The sequence below is a fragment of the Nuphar pumila genome, chromosome 8 (genome assembly GCF_984573655.1).
Source record: "Nuphar pumila chromosome 8, dmNupPumi1.hap1.1, whole genome shotgun sequence".
Classification (NCBI taxonomy): Eukaryota; Viridiplantae; Streptophyta; class Magnoliopsida; order Nymphaeales; family Nymphaeaceae; genus Nuphar; species Nuphar pumila.
In genome coordinates, this window is record NC_143256.1 from 116,710,404 (window position 1) to 116,724,408 (window position 14,005).

Here is a 14,005-nt window from a genome sequence, read left to right on the forward strand (position 1 = left end):
CAACGAGTGAACATCACCTTGTGTTTGGGACATTGCAGGTTCAAATCCTAATGCTATGTTGTGTATAACTGGTGGGCAACGAGCCCGGCAGCCCGATGGGCAAGCTGACCTGGCCCACCATAGGTGGGGTTTGGGCTAAGGTTTTAAGCTCATGCCCATTGGGTACTAGGCCAAAACCCGGCCTCTTATATAGGTGGGCTCGGGCTGAGTTATTTATTATTATTTTAATAGTATAATTTTTTTAAAATTTAGTTATTACATAGCAACTTGGTACAATTACTAATTAGTTAGGTTAATTTTATAAAAACTAAAAAAATAATTAATTGGGTGCATGAGAAGTTAAAAACTTGTTACTATTTTACAAATGAATCTGGGTTGAGCCTGGCAGGACCTGGTCCGCTTCACATTGGACTGTTGAGCCAATGGGCTGCTCTTCAAACTCGAGTCCTTTAAGAACCAAGACAAAACCCCCGGTTGGCCCGTTGCTTAACCTCGCTTGCCTAACTAGAAAGAAGAATCTTCGGATCCGAGATCCGAGCGTCTCTCAAATGCAACCCGTACTGTTTGATACAACTTCGGATCGCCCTTCAGATTTAAAAACCAGTATTTGCTGGAACCTCCTCCGACTTCGGGATGGACCCACACAAACAAATCCGAAGTCTAATCAGAGGAGAGGAATGACGTAACCAAAACGTCCCCCTACGTGTCCAGTTATATGTCGCCACAATAACTCTCCTTTTCCGTCTCACCCACCCAATTATTTTTAATCAAAATTTCAGACAATAATAATAAATATCCAATAAAAAATAAATATTTTCGTAAAATTTCCAGATAGAAGTGGTATTTTGGGAACTTTGTATAGTAAATAAATAAACCCCAAAAATTAAAAAAAGGGTACTCCAGAACGTGGACGTGAGTGAGTTCTCTCTCTCTCTCTCTCTCAGCCCAATATCCGCCTATAAGTAAAGGCAAAACTTCACGTAGATTTTGGCGTCGAGTGAACGAGCGGACGACTCTCTCTCTCTCTTCGCTATTATAAAATATACAAGGGAAGAGTTAAGGTGGGGAAAAGGAGTAAAGATTTATACTACGCCTTTCATTGCTTTAAATCGGAGTACAGGGTTTTCGGAGGAGTTAATGCGGTGCTAAAAAAGGAAAGATCTCCTGCTGCTCTCTCTCGCTGAGCCCAGCCTCTGCTTCCAACGAGCTCTAGGTCAAGACCTGCGAACCGCCTCAGGGAAGACCTTCCTCCCCTTCTTCTTCTTCTTCTTCTTCTTCTTCTTCTTTTGCTTTCTTCTCCTCTTTAGCTCTCTGTGGTGATTTTCTGGTGCTTTCTTCTCCCGGTTTGCCGAAACACTTCACTTTCCCTGGAACCTCGATAATTTCTTTCTCCTGCTTTTTGAAAAAAAGTATAGGTTTCGAGGTTAAACAAAAGGAAAAAGGAAAAAAGAAAAAAGAAACGAGAAAAGTGGTGCTTCTTTGCGGACAGCACGATTTCCAGGTCGATCTCCGACCAGATCGACGTACGGAAGGTCGTTAAAACGGTCAATTTCTCGATTTGATTTCGGTGGTCCGAGCAGACCTCGCACTCCAAATCAGGAGGGTTTCCGATTGGATTTTTTTGGCGAAAGAAGTAAAAATTCCATTTTTTAAGGAGTTTTTCTTGCTTGCGAGAGGTGGATTTGGGGGAAAGACTGGAGATAGGAAGACGGAAGCAACTCTCGCGATCTCTGGTTCGCTCGTCTTCTTTCTCTAGTTCGTGGAATTAGGACTTCTGTTCAGAGAAATCTTCCAGTTTCTCTTGATTTCGGATTTGAAATATGCGATTGCCTCCCTCGACTAGAGCCAAAAACTGAAAAAGAAAGTTAGAAAAGAGAGAAATCTGGAATTTTGCTCTTCTTTTCTTTCGTTTTCTATGAGCGTCTGCCCCGCCCTTCACAGTCGAGCCGGTCAAAAAATTCAATAAATAAATAGAAAAAGAAAAAGAAAGGAAGACCCCGGAAAGTGATGGAGTTGATCGGTTGGAAGATGCAGTTGGAAAAGGTGGAAATTCCGTGATTCCTTTAGGGTTTCAGATGTTTCTTTAGCTGAGAAAGAAAATTTCTTTTTGCGAAAAAAAAGGAAGAAAGAGAGGAAAAGGGAGAGAAAAGCTAGCGAGTTCAGAATTCCTCCGATCCCGATTTCCCGGCGAAGAGAGGAAAAAAGAAAGGCGCCCGATTTCCTGGAATCTCCCTGAAACAGATCGAGAATTCGCGATCCTGACGATGGATTTTGCCGACCACGGTGCCGCGCCCAGCCTGATGCGCTACCGTTCCGCTTCGGGCATGCTCCTGGCGGGCCACCTCGCCAACGAAGCCGACGACGAAGACGCGGCGGCGACGGAGAACGCCTTTGCGAGGTTCCTTTCCGGCGAGTCGTCGTGCCTCGCATCCGAGTCGAGGGAGTTCAGGCTGGCGGGAGACACCGGCATCAAGAAGGAGGAGCCGACGCAACACCAGCAGAGCGACGGCCACTTCGCGGCGTCCTCCTCGCCGATGCTGTACCAGACGGTACCGGCGGCGGAAGGAGGCCGGACGGCATTGGGAGGGGTCAGCGTTGGAGGCCTCGGTATCGAGGCGGGCGCCGTTAGAAGTAACGGCGGCGGGCTCGTGAGGCACAGCAGCTCCCCCGCCGGGTTGTTCTCCCACCTGACGGTCGATAACGGTGAGTTTTTCCGTTGCATTTTCTTTTTCTTTCTTTTTTGCCATTGGATTTGTTTAAGGGGTTTTCTTGGTTTTGGGTTAAACGTAATCTTTCGGGGCTAATCTTGGTGATTAGTGATAGTGAAGTTCGAAAAGCTCCCCACTCGAACTTTTCTTTGAGATCGATGACAGTGGACCCTAAATGACGGGTATACCCCTTCCGTAGCGATGTTTTGACCCGGGGTCATTTCCGTTATTTCATCTTTGTTCGAGGTCCGGGCGTTCTTTTTCCGTGGTTGCTCGAGTCCGACTCGGTGTGTTATGGAATTTAAATGACTAGACTGTCCCTAAACACTTAGATTCTGTTTTAAAGACACCATCTTGCCCTTGAGATTACTGAGATTTTTTTGAGGGGTGATTTTGTCATTTTAAAATAATCGAGGTGACGGTGTTCGGAGGCGAGAGCAAGAGGCGTTGTATCCTGAAAATGTTGTAGTCTTGCAGAGGGTATTCTCGTCAGTACGATACCGTCTTTGTTGGTTCTTTGTCTACAATATTGTAGTTTTTTTAAAGTTCGCTTTCAAATGGGTCTCAATAAAGATTTCCTTGGTTGTACTGCAATTTGTAATACTACTAATAATACTCCCACCAGGTCGTTAACACAAAACGGGGTCGTAGTAACTAATAACGATGATATATATATATATATATATATATATATATATATATATATATATTAACCAATGATACAAAATAATACCTTTTTTTTTTTGAAACTGTAACAAGTCACTGTAAAACGATAAATAGTATTCTTTTTCTTACGCGAAAAAAAGAAAAGAATAAGAAAAGCAAAATCAGTTGAGATGTAGATCATCCGTCCTAGATGTGTGGTTTTCCTTATTTCCACCATGTCGTTTTCTGCAGGGTACTCTGTGATGAGAAACATGGGGAGCTTCAGAAACGGGAGCGGTTCGAACGGCGAGACGGCGCCCGCGAGCCGGTTGAAGCCGCAGCTGAGCTTCCCAAGCCAGGCGTCGTCGGCGACGCGGCTCATGTCCCAGATACCGGAGATGGGTTGCGATGGCATGGCGGCCAGCAGCTCGGAGGAGGGTGGCTTGGCTAACGGGAGCCGAGGGCGGTGCGGCTACCTCCCTGGCTTCCCAGTCGGCTCATGGGACGAATCGCATATCGTCTCGGAGAACTTCTCGCCTCTGCAAAGCACGGATTGCATGGCGAGAAAACGCGCCAGAGATTTGGACGCGAAGATGATGCCCGTGGGTTTTAACATCTCCCACACTCAGGTACCCATTTTTTTAGTTTTACATGCTGCTCTTAGTCGGCTCTCTCTTTACCCAAGTGTTACTGGTAGCGTTAAAGACTCCTAAATCCTAATCGTAAGTCATGTAGGCTCGAGAGCATGAGCATTTATTCTGATGGACCAATTTACCAACGAATCCATAGAAAATCAGATAAGTTGGAATATTAAGTTGTGAAATATCCCAAGTTATCCAAGTTTCCGGACAAATGAGTGCACTAAAGAAACCATAAAGATCCGAGTTTAGAATTACGAGTCCTTAGTAGACTGCTGAGTTGGGTCCTATCCTTAGGACTTGCTAAAGTTAAGTGATTTCCCACAACAAAGTTTCTCGGCTGCTTTATTTCACATCCAGGTCTCTCTCTCTCTCTCTCTCTAATATTTTGTGGGTTTACTTTAGCAGTTTTACGTGTATTTTTTTAGTGGGTAGCTAACTGGACAGTTGGTGCGCATAGTCGTGGGCAAATTTTATTTTATTTTACCAGGCGGGAGAGATCGGCAAAAGTGAAGAAACATCTTGGCCTCCGCGTCTTGTCACAACACTAGCTTTTCCATGATAATGGAAAGCCCCAGGGGGTGTTGGTGGCTCACGTGCAGCCCATGCACGTGTGGACTATTTAGTTCGGATTCCAAGTTTAGAAAGAAATTTCGGTGCGGACTTTAACTTAACAACCTAAATATTCCGTTTTTTTTTAACAACCAAAAGAGTGTGGCCATTAAGAATTCCTGTCACAGGGCTCCCCTATCACCCATCTGCCCGTGGTCCTCCCCCACATTCATTTCGTTTATTTTTACCTTTTTTATTACCAACCTTTTTCCTTGTCTTCTTTCCGGAGGGGATGAATTTAGTGTGGAAAGGGACGAGAGGACGATCTTAAATAAAAGCCTTAAAAGTCTGTTGGTTTTCTTTGTCAGTGTATAAATTCGTCATGGTTTCATCATTTTCCTCTGACACCCGTTGGCGTTTTCGTGTCGATTATCAGGTTCGTTCTTTGGTGAGCCACAGGGGTCCGGGAGCCGGGTCGGTTAGGGTCTAGGATGGCTCGGGTGAGGCGTGGAGCTCAGGGACGAAAAAATGGAACCCGGACGTACTACGTCACTTGGCTGGGCGAGGGCCTGGATGGACAATATATGAATGACTCGTCCTAGTCGTTCTGGTTATCTTGGGACGTATATGTCCCCCTCTCCCATACCATCCACGTGGCTCCGCTGGCGTGTGTAGACGTTTCAGCATGGTCCACCATGGTGCGTGCTGACTTGTTCGATTTGCTGGAGCACTCTTCCATTGCCTTAGATAGGGTGTAGATGGGATGGGGGCTCGGCTTGATCATAGTTCGAACTAAGCTCGATCGAGAAAATAAAAATGCCTTTCTACGTGGCCTTAAACCTTCTTGAGTCAGCTGTGGACCGCATCCGAGTTTCCTTTTATGTTATAAAGAGTAAACTAACATTCAAGCATTAGTGGGGTGTGATGTTCTAAAGCTAGACCGTGGACTGCCTGCCATTGCCATTCTACTATAAGAAATGCCAAAATGAGTGCGTAATTAGTGGGGATTTGTTATGTGTAATTGAATGTTGTTCGCAGAATGGAGAATTGCTAAGCCGCGGGCCTGGTTTGACCCATCAGTTCAGTCTGCCAAAGACATCGTCGGAGATGGCTGCCGTGGAGAAGTTTCTGCAGATGCATGACTCTGTCCCGTGCAAAGTCCGTGCCAAGCGCGGTTGCGCCACGCACCCTCGAAGCATCGCCGAGCGAGTATGGACGCTCTTCACTTCTCCTTTTATTTTTGCTAAGATTATCTTAATCTCTCTGAACATTCCGACGCCCAGCATAGGCCCTGGGGTGAGGGTCCTAGCCGAGAGGGGACCCAGAGAGCGGCTAATTGCCATGGCAATTTGACACAGCCAATCACATGACAGTATTTCATGTGAGCCTGCACTATGTAGCTGTGGGTCCCATTCAATGCCGTCATGTGATTGGATAGTGTCACATAACCATGGCACTTAGCCGCTCCTTTGATCTCAACTCGTCCTAACCACCCGAGTTTTAGGCGGCCTGGGCTTAGTTTCTTTGGGCAATAACCCCCCCCCCCCCACACCCCCCCACACACACACACAGGGGCGTAGCTAGGATTCATGTGAAGGGGGGCAAACAGGGGTGTAGGAAAAAAAAATTTATTTGTGCGATAGTCGGGGGTTAGGGGCAGCGCCCCCGAATTTTTTTTTTTTTGAGATAAAATAAAAAATGGCTACAATTATTAATATAAATCTATTTCATATGGACAAATCAAACTATTTGCTGCAGTCAGGGCTCGGCTAGGACTGGACTGGGCTAAAAAATGGATAAAAATCTATTTCATATGGAATCAGGGCTGGGCTAGGACTGGGCTTTTAAAAAAAAATTAACTGTTTGGGGAGGCAGGGCTGGGCTACAGCCAGTCCTGCCCCCCCTAGCTACGCCCACCCTGTTTCAAATGATCAGTTTTAAGTGGCCAATGGTGTTTGGGGTAGGGATGGCAGAGGGTGGGGGGACAAGGTCTCCACCCCCACCCTGTTTCAAAATCCGAACCTCCACCCCCGCCTCTATCCCCGTTTCATGTCCTCCATCCCCGGTCCAAACGGAGGCGAGGTGGAGCCCTATTTCCACTTAGTCTATAGTCATTCCTTAAAGGATTGGGGACGGGACGGGAAAAAGCGTAAGTCCATCCCCACCTCCATCCCCGCACGAGGATAGATTTTAACCTTCATCCACGTTTCATGCCCTTCATCCCCGGTCCAAAGGGGGCGAGGCGGGGCAGAGCCCCGTTGTCCTTGTCCCCCGATCCACTGCCATCACTAGTTTGGGGTGAGCCCTAAACGAGGAATCGGTACAACTCCTCGAATCAGCTAAACTTGGGTTTTTTTTATTATAGGATCAGGTTGTGGTGGATATGGGTAAAGGGGGCTCTGGTCCTACAGATTTGATTAGATACTGTGTGCTTTGTCCCAGAGGTGGCTTCAGATCTGAGCCTGTAGGCATGGGTCCTCTTAATGGGATTCCCACGCATCCTACTTATGTAAAATGGGGTTGTGGTCCTGGTCGGCCAGACACAAACCTGGCCTGGGTCCTACCATTGCTGGTCCCAGCCGCCCGTTTAAGCGGAACCTAATGTAGTTACAGTTCTGCCAGGAACAGAGAAGCGTGAGGTGGAATTTTTAAATTTACCCACTGTCGGTCATCCTCCTAGACTAACCACTTTAATTTTTTGGACCAAAACATAGCTCCATCATCGCATCCAAGACTAGCTAGCTAGCTAGGCCGGAACTACTGGCCGAGTCGTCCAGCTCCAGCGAGCCCACTCGATCCACTAAGAACAGCCATGGCATGTAACAGGGATGGCATGGTATGCAGTGGGATCAAAGCAAGGTGCTTTTTGGGGTTAGAAAAAAGATCAAGCAGCCTTGCAGATTTCTGCAAAGACTTGTGGGTTTTAAAAACTCAAGTTACTCAACGTATCGATCACCAAAACACTTTTCTCTTTCGTCTTGAATAATTATAAAATACCTACGGATTAATATCAGTACTCTTTTGTTACCGAGTTTCTTCTGAATCCTTTCCAAACAGGTAAGAAGAACGCGCATAAGTGAGCGGATGAGAAAACTGCAAGAGCTTGTGCCCAACATGGATAAGGTAAATGCCATCATTTGTAATTATCTAACCAAGACCAGTTGTAACGTAAATGAATTTCTTAAAGTGGGGACCTTCTCCTGACCCTAAGTTGTGTTCTTGCGCAGCAAACGAACACGGCGGACATGCTGGATTTGGCAGTCGACTACATCAAGGACCTCCAGAAGAAGGTCCAGGTATGCGACAGAAAAAAGGAAGCAATTGTAGAATGAGCCGCATGCTCAGGCTAATCGCCTGCAGTGTCGGTTGGACCGTCTGATGGAGATGGCGACGCACCAGATGCTTTCTCTGACATGCGTCATTAGCGCACGTCAGACCAAAGCGCCTGGATTCGCTCTATTGGAATCCAACGGGGGAAATCTTCGTATTTCACCAAGTGGCTCAGTTGGCTCAAGCTCACGATATCATTACCCATCTTCTAGTTCAAGTACCTTTTCTAACTTTTATTTTTTACCATTTTTTTAACAGGCGCTTTCTGAGAGCCGTTCAAACTGTACATGCGGCAGCAAACAGAAGTCATACCCAAGCTCTGGAATGTAAATTTATGTGCAATCCCTGGGAGAAAAATAAGAAAGAGAGAAAAAAAAAATTCTGACCCTTTTTAGAGATAGAGAGTAGCAGCTGTTTGTGACCACAAAGATGCTCGACTCTAATTGGTGAGGAGCGGAGAGGAAAAGTTGGGGTGGACAGCAGGATCAGCATCTTTTGATCTGGGTGGGTGTATAATCTGTTATAACCTTACGAGATGTAGCTTTTGCAGTAGAAATATGTGTAAAAGTGGGTGGTCTGCTCAATGTAGCAGGGATCTGATGGAATTTTTTTTTTCTTTCCACTTTTCAACCTAGTGTTAGGGTTTTATTGTGCAACAGAAGATCGCCCTTCATCTGTCTGTATCATTCTGTAATTTGCCACGGTTTTTAGTAAACTATGTAATAACTAATAAATGTTGCTTTTTCATTTTATTGTCGCTGATTTGGAGTAAGCGGTGTAATAAATGCAAATCCCGTTAGCTGTTCATCTTTGTGATGGAAGGTGGTGAGGGGCGAGACCTGGCAGACCAACTTTTAACCCTGGGCTGTTATTTTTCAACGGGAGTCGGTAGTTGAGGTGGTTGGTAAGTATAAGGTTGTGAAGTTCGGTTTTGGATCAGGTTATTTTTCAACGGCATTCGTCAATGCCAGCATAAGCTCTGAGAGCATGTGTCCTAGCATCGGAGTTTTATGCCACGGGCACGACGACTGTTGGTACGTATGGCAGTCTGAGCCAGTGGATCAGGTTTTTGTGCCGGTACCGTTTATTGGGTTTATAAATCCAAAAAAATAAACTGTCGGTTGGAGAAAGATCGAGTTATGACGATTATGAGCCAGTTTAACTTGAGGAATTGAGTGTTTGAGTAAGATTAAAAGGTAGGATGAACTTCCAAGCTTGTCTAAGACACTAACGAATCTAAAACTAATAAAGTTGAAGACATTGTGTTATGATCGTGTATAAGTGTATAGTAGGCCAATCAAGGCAGTGAGAGTGTCAAGTGACCTTCCGGGTTTGCTGTCTTTAGCGGGAGAGGAGATCCAATGATCAGACCGAGTACCTTGCAAGTACTTGAGAGCGGGAGGGAAATGTGGGATGTGTGGCATTCAGTCTGCTTGGCCTTAGAGTTGCCATTCACAACTATCTCAGGCTACCAATCGAAAATCACCATTGATGGTACTTTCAAGTGTTTTGCAGCGGACTGCAAATCCACCGAAATTTTTTTGAATGGGGGATTTCGGGTCCGGGCCTTAATCCACCATTGATGGATGGTGGATATTGAAAATCACAATCAATGGTGAATATTCTCAATATCACCTGATCTCATCTCATTCATCCATGGCCCCTGATCAATCCACTTTCCGTTCATAACTACAAAACTTGAGGTTAAATTTTATGCTATGCTATATTCTTTGGTCTTCATTTAAACTTGAACTAAATGCCTGTCTAATAAGTATGTGATTGTCAAGGCTAATAGTTGACAGTAAGCTTAATTACACACACTGCACCAAACACATAGGACAACCTCATGAGTTTTACTACAAAGTAATTAAATGAACAATGTTTGCAATTTGTTACCCGGATTCCTATATATATCTAATCCATCTTAAAAATATAGTCATCACTTGTCCTTTTTCTTTTTCCAAAAGTTATTTTTGTCTGCCTAAAAAAAGACAGTCACACGTTATATAGGTGAATATTAGGGCACTAGTTATCAATCTTTTGGCCCACAGAAAGCATGAAAAGCAAACTTTTAACACTTCCCAAAGAAGGGTTTGCTTGTAGTAATACTAAGAGAGAATCTATCTAATGTGCCTCAGCTTTAATTAAGATGCATGTGCAAGTCTACATATCCCAAGAGTTGAATCCAAAAATTATATAGACCATTGCCAGAGCCCTTGAAGGTTGGACTCATTCAACAACGCGTTTGGATGGGTTTCCACAACCACAGATCTGGGCCGTCGATCGGTCTTTTCGATGCTTGTAATCTGCACAAATATGCCAAGACTACAAATGAAAATGCTGGCTGTTACAGGACCCCACGTGCAGCTGTAATGAACATTTGGTATATAACGTGAATTTAACTTCAAGGAAACATTTGGTACTGGTATTTATACGAGAAAGGAACCCCATCATTGTGGGTGGGGCCCATACCTGCTTTATGAGTCCAGCTATACACTTTCAATGAGGGTTTTCTCAGAAATCTGCCCAGTCTACATTGCTTGGACTTTCGTTGCTTTAGCGTCACCTAAAACATGAATCTGCAAAGGCACAGTAGGTGTAGTTCCTAAAAGTCAGATCTCTCTCTCTCTCTCTCTCTCCATCACAAGAACAAACCACTTCAAGCTTTAAATTTGCAGAGTAACAATCATTGGATCCTTAATGTTTGCCAGATTTTGCATGTGAACATACTCCAAAGAAAACCACAAAATTTAAGTTGTAGGAGAAGGAAAAATAGTTCAATTTTGCCCACAAGAGCTTCACTCATCTGGTAAAGGCAACTTGTGAATGAATGCCACCAAGTTGATGGGACGTCACAAGTTCGAAACCCAAGAGTAGAGTCTCTTGCCATAAGGTTGATGCTGGGTGTTCGTTCAGGTGGGCAGGGAGACCTCAAAGGTTTTACCAACGGAATGCCAGCCAATGTGCAGTAGGGGATGGGTTTTCTCTTGGATTATCTGAAAAAAAATGTCCAATTTTTTACAAACTCATAAACTGAGAACTGAAATAACAAGAAATGGGTTGCCCAAAAAACGTTTGGTCAGAATCTTTAACAAGGCAGATTAGATAGTAAATCAGATTTAAATATGGTCGTACATTCATTGATCCGATAAAATGAATCATGGTGTTATTAACATGGTCGCTCAGGTGTCAGGAGTCTCATCCTATTATTTGAATCACAATCTATTGAAGGGATCCACAATTCAGCCACTCAAGCTGACGTATGTGCATCCCTAATTATCCCAATACATTTGGCTCCAATGTTGGTTTATGGACTTGGGCAACTAGCCAAAATATAGCCACGGGATGTGAAGCGTTATCAGGTTAGTCCATTACTCCGTTCTATTAACTTGACCTAATTAGTGTAGAATAAAGGTCTACTTGAAGCTGCCAGGCCAAGATAAACAGAGCTTGGTCCCAATCATGACCAATTTGATCAAGTCAAGTAAGACTTTGTCCGAGTCCTGCCTAGTCAAAGCCTGAATCTTGGAATCCGTGATTGTCCAAGCCTCGACAAAATTGCACCAACTTCGTGTGAGAGCAGTCAGGGCATATTGTACATATAACCATTCTTGGGTTATATTCAATCACCACCACACATCCCACTTGACGGGGATGTGAGTGGGGCCCACTTTCATAGTTTCCCAATTCGAATGAATGTCACGGATCATCGGTTATATACAATATGACCTGATCTGCTATTCCTTCATGTACATGTGCCTCGTGGAGCCATTCAAACAAGCGCCATCAACCGATTCACCTAATTTGTACCATTTATTGAGAAAAATCTGGTTCTCATATATAATTGCTAGGTCATTAGAGTGGGCAGGTTATAGGTTCCCCCCCCTCCCGAAACATGCACTGTAGCTACAATGCGTATTCCTGGTTCTCCACTGAGCGTCGCATGACACTCAGTGGAGTGTACGGAGGAGTTGTACATCCTGCAGGCTGATGTATGGCGGTGTATAGCTCTCCCGTACACCCCACTGAGTGTCACACGGCGCTCAGTGGAGACCCCGTAACATGCACTATAGGTACAATGCATGTTCCGGGGGTGCACACGCAACACCCTTCGTCATTAGAAGATTTGGGGTCGTCAGAACCATGTCTTAATAAAACCCTTGGAGAAAGACCAATGGGGGGCTCTGCTTGTCTGGCAGGTGCAGTTAGTGTACATCACCTTGTATTGGTGTCGGGACGCTGGAAGTTCGAATCCCAATGGTATAGTTGTATAACTAGTAGGGGTCTGCCTAACCCCAGCTTTCTCTGTCGAAAAAACCCTGAGAGAGAGAGAGAGAGAGAGAGATTAGAAGGTCCATACATGTCACAAGTGGAACCTAACCCACTGAACGTGACAAACTCTATGGTCTGTTCCAAACCGTAGTTCAGTTGCACAAATTGATGACGCACCCTTCCTCCCACTCTGCCGTGAAAATGCACATATCCATTTCCCACAACCAAGTAAAGTGGGAAGCTGAGGAATCAGGAAAGAGGCTCTCCACTGTTGAAGGAAACCTTGAAGCTCGTCTTTTCACCTTTTGGTTCTTGTCACGTGCAAACCAGGGTTGCATGCGCACATGCTTTCTGTGCCCAACTCTCTCTCTCTCTCTCTCTCTCTCTCTCTCTCTCTCTCTCTCATAAGCCCAACCAGAACAGTGTATGACACGTCACTCATGACATCACCATCATATTGAACTAAACTGGCTGGCTCATGTCCATGCATGTGTATGTGTGTGTGTTTTTTGAAACAATAGTTGAGGACACTTTATGCACTGTGAATTCCACACAAGTGAGGTTTATGTTGGGCCCCTCCCCTCTTATGCCACTTTATTTTCTCTCACCTGCTACAAAAAGAAAAGTTTTTTTTTTTTTGAGAGAGAGAGAGGCTACAAAAGGAAAAGTTAGAGGACCAACAAAAACATGATTGCAATTGGTGGGGATGAGATTCGGGGTAACTCGGTCTCCACCAAAGTGCCTTAGGCAGAGGCCTGGTGTTGGGCCACCCTGTGTACGCCGGTCTCATCCCGCAAGTGGAGTCCACCAAAATGGATGACACCCTTGTTTTCAAAGTTTGAACCCTCCCCAACCACAAGGAAATCATAAATAAAAACGTTGGTAGGTATTATTAAAGGTCACCCAAGGACACCCTTCCTTTCAAAGGAAACTATAACATGTTTACCAATCAAATATGTTTGCTGGTATGAATCGAGATTTTCATAGTTTTTTTTGCAAATCTAACGGGTATGAATCGAGATTTTCATAGGCTTTTTTGCAAATCTAACCCTGCAGATGCATTTGGCGTTCTCTATTTGCCAGAAATCGATTGTTGGATCATTGCATGTAAATCAAGAAATGTGATTTTTTATGCTTGAATATTTATGAAAATTCTAAGCCATTGATTGTCAACCCTTAAAAGATTCCAAGAGTCGGTTTCTATAAAACCAAGCATCTAGATCACGGTGGAATTTTTGAAAAAAAATAAAAGAACCTATGAATATCACAGTGCTAGATCTGAATCATTAGATGCGTTTATCAACACCATTCTCATTAAGACCCTCAAAAAATCATAGTTTTGAGTGTTTTATGTTAGATTTGAACCATTAGATGTGTTTAGCAGCCTCATTCTCTCTCTCAATATAGAAATGAGTAGAGCGTAAGTGTTTGAATATTAGGTGCTTGTGATACTCGTTTTAAGGGTTTTTCAGTTTTTTTTTTGTTTTTTTATTTTATTTTGACCATACAAATATAATCTATGTACTTGATTTTATAGGGATCAGCTCTTGAAGTGATCGATTCCGACACATGGGTGGGTTTTTATAAGGTTCAACAAATCAACCGTCTAAATTTTTTGTAAATTTTTTAGGTTCCACATATTATTTTTTCATCGAAAACACAGGATCCAAGTGTCGATTCCTTGTAAATTGACCATGCTCAATACATTTATGGGATCAGAACCGCAAAAAAAATACTAAAAGAGCAGAAAAACCCATCAAACATGTATCGCAAGCACCTAAAGTTCAAGCACCTACGCTCTACTAATATATATAGGGAAATGAAAATTTCTCCAATGGAAAACCCTCTCAAACCTCCTTA

General features: G+C 44.1%; 1 protein-coding gene across 1 annotated transcript; it reads left to right on the forward strand.

Annotated features, from left to right (window-relative positions):
• Window positions 1-988: 988 nt before the first annotated feature.
• On the forward strand, window positions 989-8,620 carry LOC149830348 (transcription factor bHLH130-like). Its single transcript, XM_090016460.1, has 6 exons — window positions 989-2,703; window positions 3,606-3,982; window positions 5,582-5,752; window positions 7,601-7,666; window positions 7,771-7,839; window positions 8,132-8,620. Exons 1-6 carry the CDS (start codon window positions 2,265-2,267, stop codon window positions 8,201-8,203), a joined length of 1,194 nt encoding a protein of 397 aa, XP_089872586.1. The 5' UTR covers window positions 989-2,264; the 3' UTR covers window positions 8,204-8,620.
• The last annotated feature ends 5,385 nt before the right edge of the window (window positions 8,621-14,005 follow it).

What these genes read in the sequence shown, in the direction of transcription:
- LOC149830348 (XM_090016460.1), top strand. Translation starts at nt 2,265, where the DNA reads ATGGATTTTGCCGACCACGGTGCCGCGCCCAGCCTGATGCGCTACCGT. An exon ending in CTCGAAGCATCGCCGAGCGA is followed by an intron (nt 5,753 to 7,600) that starts GTATGGACGCTC and finishes CTTTCCAAACAG; the next exon opens with GTAAGAAGAACGCGCATAAG. An exon ending in ACCTCCAGAAGAAGGTCCAG is followed by an intron (nt 7,840 to 8,131) that starts GTATGCGACAGA and finishes TTTTTTTAACAG; the next exon opens with GCGCTTTCTGAGAGCCGTTC.